Source organism: Podarcis raffonei, chromosome 5 (assembly GCF_027172205.1).
Source record: "Podarcis raffonei isolate rPodRaf1 chromosome 5, rPodRaf1.pri, whole genome shotgun sequence".
Lineage (NCBI taxonomy): Eukaryota > Metazoa > Chordata > Lepidosauria > Squamata > Lacertidae > Podarcis > Podarcis raffonei.
In genome coordinates, this window is record NC_070606.1 from 17,833,444 (window position 1) to 17,847,327 (window position 13,884).

The window sequence follows — 13,884 nt, forward strand, 5'->3', positions numbered from 1 at the left end:
ATGAATTTCTCGTTTAAGCAACTGGTGTCCATTGTGTCCTAGAAACACCTTGGGTATTTTGAAGCTTATTTTCATTGTATGATTTTGCATGTGAAAATAAGAGTTTTTGGTTTCCCCCCCACTGAGAACATGCAAAATACAGTTTTCCTGCACCCTCCGTGATTTTCAGCGATAAAGAAGGAACTTGTCTATGTCAGTTGCTGATTTCAAGTCTAGGCTATTTTATTGAGACAAGTTCAAAAATATACATCATTTCATCTTCAATGTTCCCAAGATTAGAGGGCCCAGCCCATCTACAGCATCTGGGCTTCTCTTCTACAGCTTAAATGCCAACGTCACCCCGTCGCCAATGGTGAGCATGCTAATATTCACTCGCGGATCACGGAAGATCTTCTCATTCAACTGATGGAGGTGCTGGCCATCCAGATCACCTTTGGCTGGCTTAAGGACTCTCCCCGACCACAAAACCTATTAGAAAGGGTGGGGAGGGCAGGGGAGAGAAAATGTATACTTATTTTTACAAGAAAAACACGGCACAGCGCACCTTTTATCCTTATATTTGCATATATTTCATTCTATATCATCTATATTTATTTCCATATGTGCCTAGGGCATGACATTGGAGTCTGACCAATGTACCACCAGATTTGAAACAAACAGCCCCTTTCCCAAAATACTCCTTAAAAAGTGTAGTCTGTAGCTCTGAAAATGAGATTTAAGCCATCTAATGATGACGACGAGAATATATTTATATCCCACCTATCAGACTGGGTTTCCCCAGCCACTCTGGGTGGCTCCCAACAGAATATTAAAACATGATAAAACAACAAACATTAAAAACTTCCCTGAACAGGGCTGCCATCAGATGTCTTCTAAAAGTCAGATAGTTGTTTATTTCCTTGACATCTGATGGGAGGGCGTTCCACAGGGTGGGCGCCACTGCTGAGAAGGCCCTCTATATTTCAATCTTTGCTCATAAGTTGAGTCAAGCGGTCTTACTCCCAAACAAGGGACTGTACTTTTAGTCTTTTTCCCCCAGTACAAAATTGACTAATAGTAACTGAGATTTTTTTTAAGATACAAGAGATAATTCCCTTCCCAACAAAGTTCCAAATGCTTTCCCCCTTCTCCTCCTTTCCTTCCTGTTAGTAAAGGCATAATATGTGCCCTCTGTCCACCACTGCCAGTATTTCCCCCGTAAAACATACTCTTGTGACTAAGGGCCTATCAGTTTAAAGCTGTCACCCAAAAATAAAGTAGTGGCTTCTATGACTTCCCTTGATCTGGACGCTATGCATCAACAAAAGTCGAGTGTCCAGATCAAGGGAAGTCATAATCCTGCTCTACTCTGCCACACCTGGAGCCAGGCCATACCTGGAATAATGTGTCTAGTTCTGGGCACCACAATGTAAGAATATTGACAAGCTGGAACGTGTGCAGAGGAGGGCGACCAAGGTGATGAAGGGTCTGGAAGCCAAGCCTTATGAGGAACGGTTGAAGGAATTGGGAATGTTCCAGCTTGGTGAAGAGGAAACTGAGAAAAGATATGATAGCCATCTCCAAATACTGTATTTTTCGCTCTATAGGACACACTTCCCCCCCTCCAAAAATGAAGGGGAAATGTGTGTGCGTCCTATGGAGCGAATGCAGGCTTTCGCTGAAGCCTGGAGAGCGAGAGGGGTTGGTGCGCACTGACCCCTCTCGCTCTCCAGGCTTCAGGAAGCTATCCGCAAGCCTTCAGAGCGTGGCGGGAGTGCCCGCCGGGCTCTGAAGGCTTGCGGATAGCAGCCTGCAGCCCGAAGCCTGGGGAGCGCAGCGCTGCGCACCCCGGGCTTTGGGCAGCTATCCGCAAGCCTTTGGAGCCTGCAGCCTGAAGCCCGGGGAGCACAGTGCCAACTCCCACTGCGCTCCCCGGGCTTCAGGCAGCTATCCGCAAACCTTCGGAGCGCTCCCCCAGCCTGCAAGCTCCGGGAGCGGCGGCAAGGCTGCGCGCAACCTTGCCGCCACTCCCGGACCTGTTCTGGGGGCTGGGGTCGGGGGAAGCTCGGGATTCCCCCACCCCAGCCCCATGGCTAAAAATGAAGCCAAGACAGCGAGTGGGATCCATCCCGCTCGTTGTCTTGGCTTCTGCCAAAGCCGCGCGCAGCATCTCCCGGCTGGAGAGGTTGTGCGTGGCTAAAGAGGAAGCCCGCTGGCTGTCTTGGCTTCTTTGCTCTTTGGGGCTGGGGGGGGGGGGGTAATAAATATTTTTCTTTATTCTCCCCCCCCAAAAAAACCCTAGGTGCGCCCTATAGTGCGAAAAATACGGTATCTAAAGGGCTGTTACATGGAAGATGGAACAAGCTAGCTTCCTCCTGCTCTGGAGGGTAGAGCCTGTAACAATGGCTTCAAATTACAAGAAAGGAAATTTTGACTAAACACCAGGAAGAGCTTTCTGACATTAAGAGCTGTTTTGACAATTGAGCGGACTTCAACAAGTTTGTGGACTCTTCTTCCTTGGTGGTTTCTAAGCAAAGGATGGAAGGCCCTCTTGTCATGGATGCTTTAGCTGAGATTCCTGCATCACAGGGTCTTGGACTAGATGACTCTGGGTGCGCCTCTTCGAAAACTCTACAATTCAATGATTCTATAGTGTTCATATAATCAAATTATCTGTTGGAATTCTTTGAAATGATTTAGTATTTGATTGTCAAACAGGCTCCACCAATACCTATGCTCCAATGAATTTGTTAAGAACTTTTAATTTGCCACGAGACTTTCTTGAGGAAGCATGCTGTGCTTACATTATCAATTGCTATTATTCCTCCTTTTCTCACGAGCTGTAAGCATCTTTCATAGTAATCGTTGTATCCATCTTTGTTAGCATCTATGAAAGCAAAGTCAAATGTCGCAGCTTCACCATTTGCCAGAAGTTCATCTAGACAGTAAAAAAAGGACGATTTCATTTCAAATAGGAAACATCTGTAGGACAGTTCAGTTTCAGTGAAAATAGCAGACTCCTCCCATTAGCATTGCCTAATGTACAACAGCGCTGTTCCATAATATTCATAGGAGTTTGATTTTGTGTAAGTTGACATTTCAGAGGTGAGGGGCCTACCAAAAAGCAAACCATCCTTTATGAAAAAATGACACTTTTTTGCATTAAGCCACTCTCCTGACACAGCATTAAACTGGTGAACCCATTTTGTTATCTTCTCTTCTCAACCAATATGACATGTCACAATTCAGCTGCACATTCTATAATTTCCAGGCATTGTTGACATACCTAGTGTTTGGATGGCCGGCTTTATCCTGAGGTCAATTTTGTGATCCACTCTTGCCTGAAGTGAGAGAGGGGTAAAAGGTTATTTCCTAGGAAAGGCATACAGTTGTACATTGGAAGTCGAACGGAATCCGTTCCAGAAGTCAGTTTAACTTCCAAAACGTTTGAAAACCAAATCGTGGCTTCTGATTGGCTGCAGGAAGCTCTTGCAGCCAATCAGAAGCCACGGAAGTCCCATCAGATGTTTGGGTTCCAAAAGAACATTCGCAAACTGGAACAACGACTTCCGGGTTTGAGGCATTTGGGAGCCAAAACGTCCCGAGTTCCAGGGCATTCAGGATCCAAGGTACGACTGTACTATAGGTGATTTTGAGACAGAAGGCCTGACAAAATCAATGTCTTTTCATATGTAATTTATCCATTTCATTGGATATCATTTGCTCTGCTTGAAGGCCAAGGTTAAGAGGTCTTCATCTGGTCTGTGAATTGGAGTACTGGGAAGATTACGTGGAACATTAAACCACTCTCCACAAGTGTTACTAACCCAAAGCAAGCTTTATGCGCCACCTATATACATCGTTTGTGGCCTAAAAACCCCAACTTCTGCAAAGTTTCCTTTTTGCCACAACTGACCAGGTGGGTGGTTGTTTACGGCATATACTAAATCCCTGGATTTGGGAAATCAGAGTTGAGAGGAAAAACAGAGAGGTGGTGGAAATAAAAGCTGAGTGGTTCAGCTGTGGCTTAGCTGGAGGCTACAAACCATCACCTCCTCGGTCCTTTCTCCAGCCATCTTAGGCAAACCGCCAAAGTCAAAAATTCTGAAATCACTTTGTTTCAGGGCTGAACGTGAAAACACAGAGAACGCTGCCAAATGGAAGCCAGTTGGCTGATAGTTGATATAAGTCATATCCACATTTCCCCTTACAAAAAAAGCAGAAAATTTGTGGGGCATGACTGGGCAAGGAAATGGCACACCCTTTTGTCTTTGCTTTTTAATTTCTACTTATTTAATTATTGGAGGAGGAGGAGGAGGAGGAGGAGGAGGAGGAGGAGGAGGAAGAAGCAGCCACTAACTCCTCTGATGAGATAAGCGGTTTTTTTTCTTTCTTTGCCTATTACAGGATGGGAATGCTCGGCTTTCAGAACACAAGAAAATCTACAAAAATAGTGCCACATCAGAGGCAATGCCCTGTGGCACATATTGCTGAACTACAAGTCCCAGCATCCCTGAGAATTGCCCTCATGGCTGAAGGTGCTGGAGTTTAACAGCATCTGAGTGGCGCCAGCTTGGCCACTCCTGCCCTCTTAGGCACCCATGCCATGCAACCATATGCCGTGGATACACTTGGCAGTGGGTGAGAACCTGTTTCAGATAAAAAATACTGCACTATGTCCTCATATTTCGAGAAAAGCATCAAGCATATGTTTCAATCTCTTCCATTGAAGGTAAGAGGGAGGATTTAAAACAGGATTTGACATCCGGCAAGATCGTGTCCAATGCCCTAAGATGGAATGCAACATTTGGACGCGGGTGGCGCTGCGGTCTAAACCACTGAGCCTCTTGGGCTAGCCGATCAGAACGTTGGCGGTTCGAATCCCTGCAATGGAGTGAGCTCCCGTTGCTCTGTCCCAGCTCCTGCCAACCTAGCAGTTTGAAAGCATGCTAGTGCAAGTAGATAAATAGATACTGGTGCGGTGGGAAGGTAAACGGCATTTCCGTGCGCTCTGGTTTCTGTCACAGTGTCCCGTTGCACCAGAAGCAGTTTAGTCATGCTGGCCACATGACCCCAAAAGCTGTCTATGGACAAATGCTGGCTCCCTCAGCCTGAAAGCGAGACGAGCGCCGCAACCCCATAGTCGCCTTTGAGTGGACTTAACGAGCCAGGGGTCCTTTACCTTTACTAGCTAGAGCAAAGATTTCAAACCAATTCGTCACAGTGGCATCACTTATGGAGCATAAAGATGCTTTTGCATTTGTAAAATGGTGACCGCAGGCATTCTGTACCTTGCGGGACGCTAATGGTGCCAGCATCAGTTACTGGTAATGTAGCTATTATTGCTAGGGAGTGGCTGCAACATTATTTCGCAAGCAGTTACCTGAGTAAGTGCCAAATAACACTTCGGCGGTTGTATTTCTACAGGGCCAATAGCAGCTTGCCAGGGGGGGAGGGAGGAGAAGATTTAGCTCTGTGGTTCCCAACGTGGGGCAATTTGATTTTTAAGGGGGGCAATTCGAGAATGAGTTATTGGCAGTGATTTTTTTGCATTTCTTATGGTCCTACAGGCCTCATAGACGGTATATAAATGTATTTTGTGACATAAACATTTTTAAAATTAAAATTGGCATGTACACGGCAGTCAGCTGGTGGCAATGGAGAGGTTATCTAAACAGAAAAGGTTATCTAAACAGAAAATACACTGGGCGCATTCAGGGGGAGTAGTGCTCTGGGAGCACTCAGTCAACAGTTGTGGAATTTCCCCCTGCTCTGAGCACTGGTGATCAGCAGGAATTCAGATACCTCAGGAAATTCGCGATTTATCCATAATAAGAATTACCGTATTTTTCACCCTATAGGACACACATTTTCCCCTCCAAAAATGAAGGGGAAATGTGTGTGCGTCCTATGGGGCGAATGCAGGCTTACGCTGAAGCTATCCGCAAGCCTTGGGAGCCCGGCGGGAGTTCCCGCCGGGCTCCCAAGGCTTGCGGACAGCAGCCTGCAGCCCGAAAGCCGGGGAGCGCAGCGGGGCGCACGCCAGGCTACAGGCAGCTCTCCACAAGCCTTGGGAGCCCGGCGCGACTTCCCGCCGGGCTCCCAAGGCTTGCGGACAGCAGCCTGCAGCCTGAAACCCGGGGAGTGCAGTGGGGCACGCCCCGGGCTTCAGGCAGATATCCTCAAACCCGGAGAGCCCGACGGGAGTTCCCGACGGGCTCCCAAGGCTTGCGGATAGCAGCGTGTTCTGGGGGCTGGGGTCAGGGGAAGCTCGGGCTTCCCCCACCCCCAGCCCTGCAAGCTCCGGGAGCGATGGCGAGGTTGTGCAAACTCGCCTTCGATCCCGGACCCGTTCTGGGGGTTGGGGTTGGGGCAGGTGCGGGCTTCCCCAGCCCCGCAAGCTCCAGAGGCTAAAAACGAAGCCAGGACAGCTAGTGGGTTCCATCCCGCTCGCTGTCATGGCTTCTTTGCTCTTTGGGGCTCGAGGGGGAAATAACATTTTTTTCCTTTATTCCCCCCCCCCCCCCAAAATAAGTGCACCCTATGGGCCGGTGCGCCCTATAGGGCGAAAAATACGGTATATGTCACTGGGGGGGGGGGAATAAGGATTTCAGAGATGCTTAGATGGGGCATGGCCGAAAAAAGGCTGGGAACCACTGATTTAGATAGAAGGAGAGAGGTTTATATACTCTTATAAGCCCAGCTGCGCCAACCAAATCCGTACTTCCCTGCATTTGATTCAGAGTTAAAAACTAAGACAACCAATGCCTGAAATGACAGATCTCCCGTGTAATATGTTGCTTAGCTCCGATTCTCAGGTCTCCCTATCCTCGGATGTGCCGGCGCAGCTCATTTACCTCTTTCCACACTGGCTTTCCCATATTGGCATAATCTTCGCTTATATCGCAGGCGACGACTCTGCCATCCTCGGGTATGACCAGAGCCATGTTTAAGGCATTGTACCCTGTAAAGACACCTGAAACACACCAGGAATTACGGGCAGTTGTCGGAGCTTGGTTCCTATTTCTGCGACACAGAGAATTCCACGAGTTCTAGATCCCATTAACTGGTATCTTAACACAACCTCGTCCAGGCATGAGAGACTGTGGATGTCTTCAGTACTTGTTTTCAGAGAGAGAAAAATATTAAAAATAATATTCTGGCCTCTTGGGTGGGTTATTCCAATCCTACTAACGATGTTCGCTGTTTACAATGGTTTTTAAGATAAATTATAAAATTTCCCCATTCCTTATTAAAATTTTGGTCTTCCTGATTTCTGATTCTTCTGATCATTTTGGCCATTTCAGCATAAACCATCAACTTGATCTGCCATTCTTCTCTGGTAGGGTTTTGAATATTTTCATGTTCTATTTGGAGAATGCCATTGCGTCGTGAGACAGCTACAGTGGGGGTGGGGGTGGGGAGCAGCAGGCTCCACAAATCTCTTGGTCCTTTGCCCAATGACCAATCCTGCACGGATGCTTGGGATGTCTCTGCAAAACCCACAAATTGCTCTCCTCTGCCCCACCCCGAATTATCTCGCAGTCTCTAGTAACTAATGCAGAAGCGGAGATGGTGGCAGAGGCGGCCCAACTGAAACTTGCGTGCCAAGTGTTTTTTCCACCCATGCAGCCCGTGAGACTTTGCTTGTCTCTCATTTGGCCCTGCTGTGCCCTTCCTGTAAGCAGCTCAGAATGGCCCTCTCAACCGTGGATTAAGCCCTGAAATGCAATTATTCAATGCTTACTTATTTATAGTGTTTGCCCTTGCGACTTCACAATGCTCAGAGCAATCTAACCGCAGCCAATGTACATTTGCAGGAGCTGTGGCAAGTTTGGGACTACAATATGGTCTGGGATGCAGCGCAGTTTGGAAGCCACTTCCTGGAAAAATAAAACTTCTCAGAATGCTTGGCTTAAGAGGTTGCAGCCTGCCCAGTGCTAGGCTTCCATTCAACATTGCCCTGGCCAGCTCAACTCAAAGAAGCTAGGATAGTTCAGACAGGGTTCAGGCAGGAGACAGCGTTCTTTGGAGAAACCAATGCAACGTTTTAATGTGGAGGGCCAGGGATTGAATGCTGAAAAAGTCACAGAAATTCTAAAAGAACAAATGTTTGTTGCAGAATTGGGAGTATTTGTTCCTCTGCCTCAGTCCACAGCCTGAAAAGAACATGGGGATCTTTAGAGTCAAGCCAAATGTACAGGCCAAAGAACAGAAACTAGAAAGTGGTTGGATGCTAAGCAAAGTAACAGGCTATGTTGAATCAGCCAAGCTAACAGCTAAAATACGAGACTCTAATGATGACTGGTGTTTTTTATTTTGACGAATGGAAACCTTTTTCAGATTATTTGAAGAAACACTATAGCACGAAGAACCCGCCAGCAGGTTTCAAACTATGAGCAACAGAAAGAATGAAAGATTATTGTGTTATGACTACAGTGGTACCTCAGGTTAAGTACTCAATTCGTTCTGAATGTCTGATCTTAACCTGAAACTGTTCTTAACCTGAAAAACCACTTTAGCTAATGGGGCTTCCCACTGCAGCTGCGCCAACAGAGCACAATTTCTGTTCTCATCCTGAAACAAAGTTCTTAACCTGAAGCACTATTTCTGGGTTAGCAGAGTCTGTAACCTGAAGTGTATGTAACCTGAGGTACCACTGTATGTTAAAAAAGAGGGAAGACAGGATGCAGCACAGGGGAGATAAGAAAAACGTCATGGAAAATAGGATAGGATGTTGACACTCTCTCTCTAATGCACTGGAATTTTTATGTGGATTTTTTTTTGAAATTCAAGGAATTTTTTTTAAAAAAGAAAGAAAGTGACTGGATGCCAGACTTCCAGTGGACATAAGGTCACTTCTCTTCCAGATGTGATTAGCAGGCAACAGCCACATGACCCACAGATCCTGCAATTCAGACTACAGATCATTCTGGAGCCATCCCTGCATAAACAGAATGACTTACCTACTTCAATGACCTTCTTTGCTTTGATCAGCCTCGCCAGGTTGGCCAAAAGCTGGGCCTCGTCAATAGACACCATCATATTTTTATTGGGAAGGTTCCAAGTAACCTAGAAAAGAACATCTGCTTATTACAAGTTGCCAACTTACTGATCAGTAACCAGTGCTACAAGTTATTATGGGGGGTGGGGGCTATTTGTGCATTCGAACACAATTTGCCTTTGGCTGATTTCTCCATTTGCATGACCAGAGAAATGACAGTAAGCTTCTGCACAGTGCTATTTTTTTTCTAGAAAAAGAGGTGCCGGAACTCTCCGTGAATGCTACCCCTGTTCTCTTAGAATGGCAATGGCGGCCACCTGAGTTCAAGCAAGTTCCGGCTGAAAAAACCCCTGCTTCTGCATATTATTATTAAGCAGCTATCCTATCTTTAAAAGACATCTGAAGGCAGCCCTGTTCAGGGAAGTTTTTAATATTTAATGCTGTACTGTTTTTAACACTTGATTGGGAGCCACCCAGAGTGGCTGGGGAAGCTCAGCCAGATGGGTGGGGTATAAATAATAAATTATTATTATTATTATTATTATTATTATTATTATTATTATTATGTCTTTGGCTGTAAGTCATTTGAGTTGCCTTTAGCAAAGAAAAAGCAACTGATAACTCTGACAAATAAGAATAATAATCACAATAATAATTGTAAAGGCTATGCACTGAATAGGAGGGGATTTGGGGAAATTATTGATCCACGACTGAATAGACAGGTAACACAGGGATACACATTTTCAAAACTGTTACGTGCAGTGGTGGAGCTTCACACTCTGGCACCAGGGGGTGGAGAGCAGTGGCGGTAGGGCATCCTGGGGTCGTAGCACGCCCAGCGCGGGCGGGCGGGGGGGGGCAGCCGCAATGGCGCCCCACTGGGATCGCACAGCCAGGGGTGGTGCGCCCCCCCGCACCCCTCTTCCTCCGCCAGTGGTTACGTGAATTAATATTCACTACAATGAGAGGTTCAGCTGTCGCAAGCTCCTAGAAAGTACCTATAGGTCAGCCCTGTTGCATTTGTTGTTGTTTAGTCATTTATTCGTGTCCGACTCTTCGTGACCCCATGGACCAGAGCACGCCAGGCACTCTTGTTGCATTAAATAGGGCTATTTAGAATTGCAAGGGTATTTAGAATTGAGTTCACAGCGGCAAGGGGAAAGGAGAGTCCACGCCATGATACGACCTACTTCTCACTGCGGCTTAGCAGTACCACTTCAGAGGAACACAGCCTGGTGTTCACATGATGCAAAGTTCTCTCAGGAAAGCAAAAGCTAAATTCCTCCACAAACAAGACTAGCAGGTTGGGGAGAAACCTAACTGAGCACCTCTCTCTCTTGTCTTGAATCAGCCAACGTGCACCTCCACTTGCAATGGAACCCAGCATGGCCACATTTACAGGGGGAAAGGGGGGTCCTGGTCTTTACTGATATTCTATTGTTTTTTAGAAGACTATACAGAAATTATCTGGTGAAAACAGCACAGAAACATGGGGCGGAGCTTGTGGGTTTCACTGTGGGCCCCATATACCTTTTCCTTGAGACAACACGGTTCTGATGCGAAATGAAACCATTGAAGAATAAACAACCATATATTTTTTCTGGGATGTCTATCCTTATCTCATGGAGAAGACAAAACCCAGTTCTGGGCACGAGCAAGTTCCTAAGTGGACTCTGAACGGGGCACTTATGTGAGAGCTGAAGTCGGGAAGATAGACCCAGTAGAAAGACATACTTACCAATCTTAGCTTCTTCAAAGCCGGGTGCTCCCTCAAGGAGTGATCCAGTACGTACTGGAGTAGCGGGCTGTTTTTCCCTCGGAAACGGCTTTTGGGAGTTCCAAAGGGAAGGCCTGAATATCTTCTGCCTTTTGGGAAAGAAATAAGACAAGCATACAAACCCGTAAGCTTCCAAAGATTTCTGGTGTGGCTGCATGCACACATCGCTCCCTTGCACCTCAGGGTTTCCCCGTTCACTTCAATGGTGGAAGCAGATCTGCCCATTTACATGGAAGTTAATGGTAAAGCTCATCCCAAATTCAGTGTGTACATCAAAGCACAAGAGCCCTAAGACAGGGGCAGTAGAGATCAAGGCTGTGCCCCACCCTCTTCCCTATAGAAAGGCATCACAGGACTGGGAGCATGCAGATTGCCGCAATGTGAATTTTCCACAGCCCCCCAAACCAAACAAAGCACCATAGCACTACAGTGAAACTCTGCTATGACGTCCTTTTCCCAGGCTCCATCCAGCCTTGAACAGGAGGGCTGTTACACTATACAGTGGTACCTTGGTTCTCGAACTTGATCTGTTCCGGTAGTCTGATCAAATCCCAAAACCATTTGAAAAGCAAGGCGTGTCTTCTAATTGGCTGCAGGAGCTTCCTGCACTCAATTGGAAGTTGCGTCAGACGTTCGGCTTCCGAAAAACATTCGTTCGAGAATACAAGGGATGTGGGTGGCGCTGTGGTCTAAACCACTGAGCCTCTTGGAATTGCCAGTCAGAAGATCGGTGGTTCAATTCCCTGTGGTTGGGTGAGCTCCCGTTGCTCTGTCCCAGCTCCTGCTAACCTGGCAGTTTGAAAGCATGCCAGTGAACATCATAACCAGACACTGGAGAGACCTGTCAGGAGTAAGCATGGACCAGGTACCAAATTGTATGGGAAACAGCCTTACTAGAAAAATTAACCAATAAACTGAAACTGACACGGGGACAAATAGAAGAAGAGGCCTTCACCCCAGTATGGCTCCCCTTTATCACCCACACAGCCCAACAAGACGACGACAAAAATCCACCAACAACATACAAATCAATATGGCTAACCTGATCCAAAACATCCAGCCACCCCACTCACACACGAAAACAAAGACCACCACAGCCAATCACAAACAAACAGCCGCACCCTAGGCCGACCCCAACCTCTCTCACCACCAAAGAAACACAGGTGAATAGCAGAGAACCTGCACAAGCGATGCTGACACAAAACCCCACATATATTAAGTAAAATAGAAACATTGCCACCTGACCCCACCCCCACTCACCTTTCCCCCTCCACCTCTTCCCCCCTTTCTTCCTAATGTCTCAACAAATGAAACAGATCTGTAAAACATGTTACTTGAAAAAAGAGAGATTGCACATACATTTGTAAACCAAGAAAATCTTTAATAAAAATCCATTTTAAAAAAAGAAAGCATGCCAGTGCAAGTAGATAAATAGGTACCGCTGGGGCGGGAAGGTAAATGGCGTTTCCATGCGCTCTGGTTTCCGTCACGGTGTCCTGTTGCGCCAGAAGCGGTTTAGTCATGCTGGCCACATGACCTGGAAAGCTGTCTGTGGACAAATGCGGGCTCCTTCGGCCTGAAAGCGAGATGAGCGCCATACCCCATAGTCACCTTTGACTGGACTTAACCATCCAGCGGTCCTTTACCTTTTATTTTTTTTTATTTTTTTGAGTGTCACATAGTGTCAGCATCCTCAGTTTGTCTTGTTAAAGGGAGACTGGGGCTTCCCCCAACCCTAAACCCATGAGCTCATTAGGGTTTGGGTTGCCCCTCCTGCCACCCAGCCCACCCACGACTCCACCCTCGGCCGGGTCACGCGCGCAACAAGCCGTGGAGCCTCTGGCGAGCGCGCAACAGGGCGGCGCCCACGCGGATCCTGCGGACTCAGAGGACAAAGGGATCTTTGTCTCAGGATCTTACCTATTAGGAATCCAGCAACAGCAACCATCCCCAGTGCTGCAGTCCCGACGACTGCTTCTTTGGAGAGGTTGAAAGCGGGCATTTTGGGGGTTTTATTTCTTGGGTTTTTCTTGGAAAGCGTGTTAGGGAGAGAGGAGGCTTCCTGCAGCTTTGCACGCCGAAGTGTACTTTCTCCCCGCCGCGCTCACGTGACGCTTGCATGCTCTTGCTGTCGTCACGGGAAGTGAGAGGAAATTCCCGGTTTGAGCGGACGGGCGCGCGAGCGCGCGCACAGGAGCGAAACTGGGGGAAAGCCCACCAGTCTTGTGGAGAGAGCAACCGGGGCGTCGCAGGCTCTACCCCCGGCAGCTGCGAAAAGGCTGAAAGCCTGGACAATCCGTAGAAGGATCGAATTGTAGAGTTGGAAGAGGGGTACCCAGAGTCATCTAGTCCACCCCCCTGCGATGCAGGAATTCCGAACGCAAGCATCCAGAACAGATGGACACCCGACCTCTGCTTCGAAACCTCCAAGGAAGGAGAGCCCGAAACCTCACGAGGGTGTTTCTTCCGCTGTCGAACAACTTTTTTTAAAAAAAAACACCCCTATTTTTAATTTTGACAAAGTAATAATATTTTTTATTTTGACAAAGTAATAATCATAAATAAGTAACAATAAAAATGTGCGCCCCACCACCGAGACCATTCCATTGTAACTATCCGACCTTCCAAAATGTCAACTTCCTGATGTTTAGTTGGAATCTCCTTGAAACCTTGTAACTTGATACCTTGATACTGTGTTTTAATTTGTTGGAAGCCGCCCAGTGCTCCTGGGGGTAACACCAGGCATAGGCGAACTCTGCCCTCCTCCACCTGTTTTGGGACTACAACTCCCATCATCCCTAGCTAACAGGACCAGTGGTCAGGGATGATGGGAATTGTAGTCCCAAAACATCTGGAGGGCCGAGTTTGCCTATGCCTGTTATAGGCCTATATAGAGACTTCCGCATAACGTCTGATGTAGAAGTGCAGTCTGGTTGCCCAACTTCTGGTCTAGCTGCTATTATTATTATTATTATTATTATTATTATTATTATTATTATTATTATTATTATACCACCCTTTGTCCAAAGTTCACAGGACAGTGTACAATATTAAGAACATAATTTACACAGTTCGACCTCACCTCAGAAGACACACACCTCCATTGTCTTCTGACACAGACGGA

The 13,884-nt window shown here is 47.0% G+C and overlaps 1 protein-coding gene across 2 annotated transcripts; it reads right to left on the bottom strand.

Moving 5' to 3' along the window:
• Positions 1-201: 201 nt before the first annotated feature.
• COMTD1 (catechol-O-methyltransferase domain containing 1) lies at positions 202-12,904 on the bottom strand. Of its 2 annotated transcripts, XM_053388099.1 has the most exons (7): positions 12,681-12,902; positions 10,722-10,849; positions 8,946-9,051; positions 6,837-6,955; positions 3,266-3,320; positions 2,784-2,917; positions 202-468 (listed from the first exon to the last, which is right to left on the bottom strand). In XM_053388099.1, the coding sequence occupies exons 1-7, from the start codon at positions 12,760-12,762 to the stop codon at positions 316-318; spliced, it is 777 nt and encodes a 258-aa protein (XP_053244074.1). In that variant the 5' UTR covers positions 12,763-12,902; the 3' UTR covers positions 202-315. The 2 variants fall into 2 exon arrangements, with proteins under 2 accessions (XP_053244074.1, XP_053244075.1); XM_053388100.1 differs by lacking the exon at positions 6,837-6,955 and having other exon boundaries at positions 8,950-9,051; positions 12,681-12,904.
• Positions 12,905-13,884: the final 980 nt, after the last annotated feature.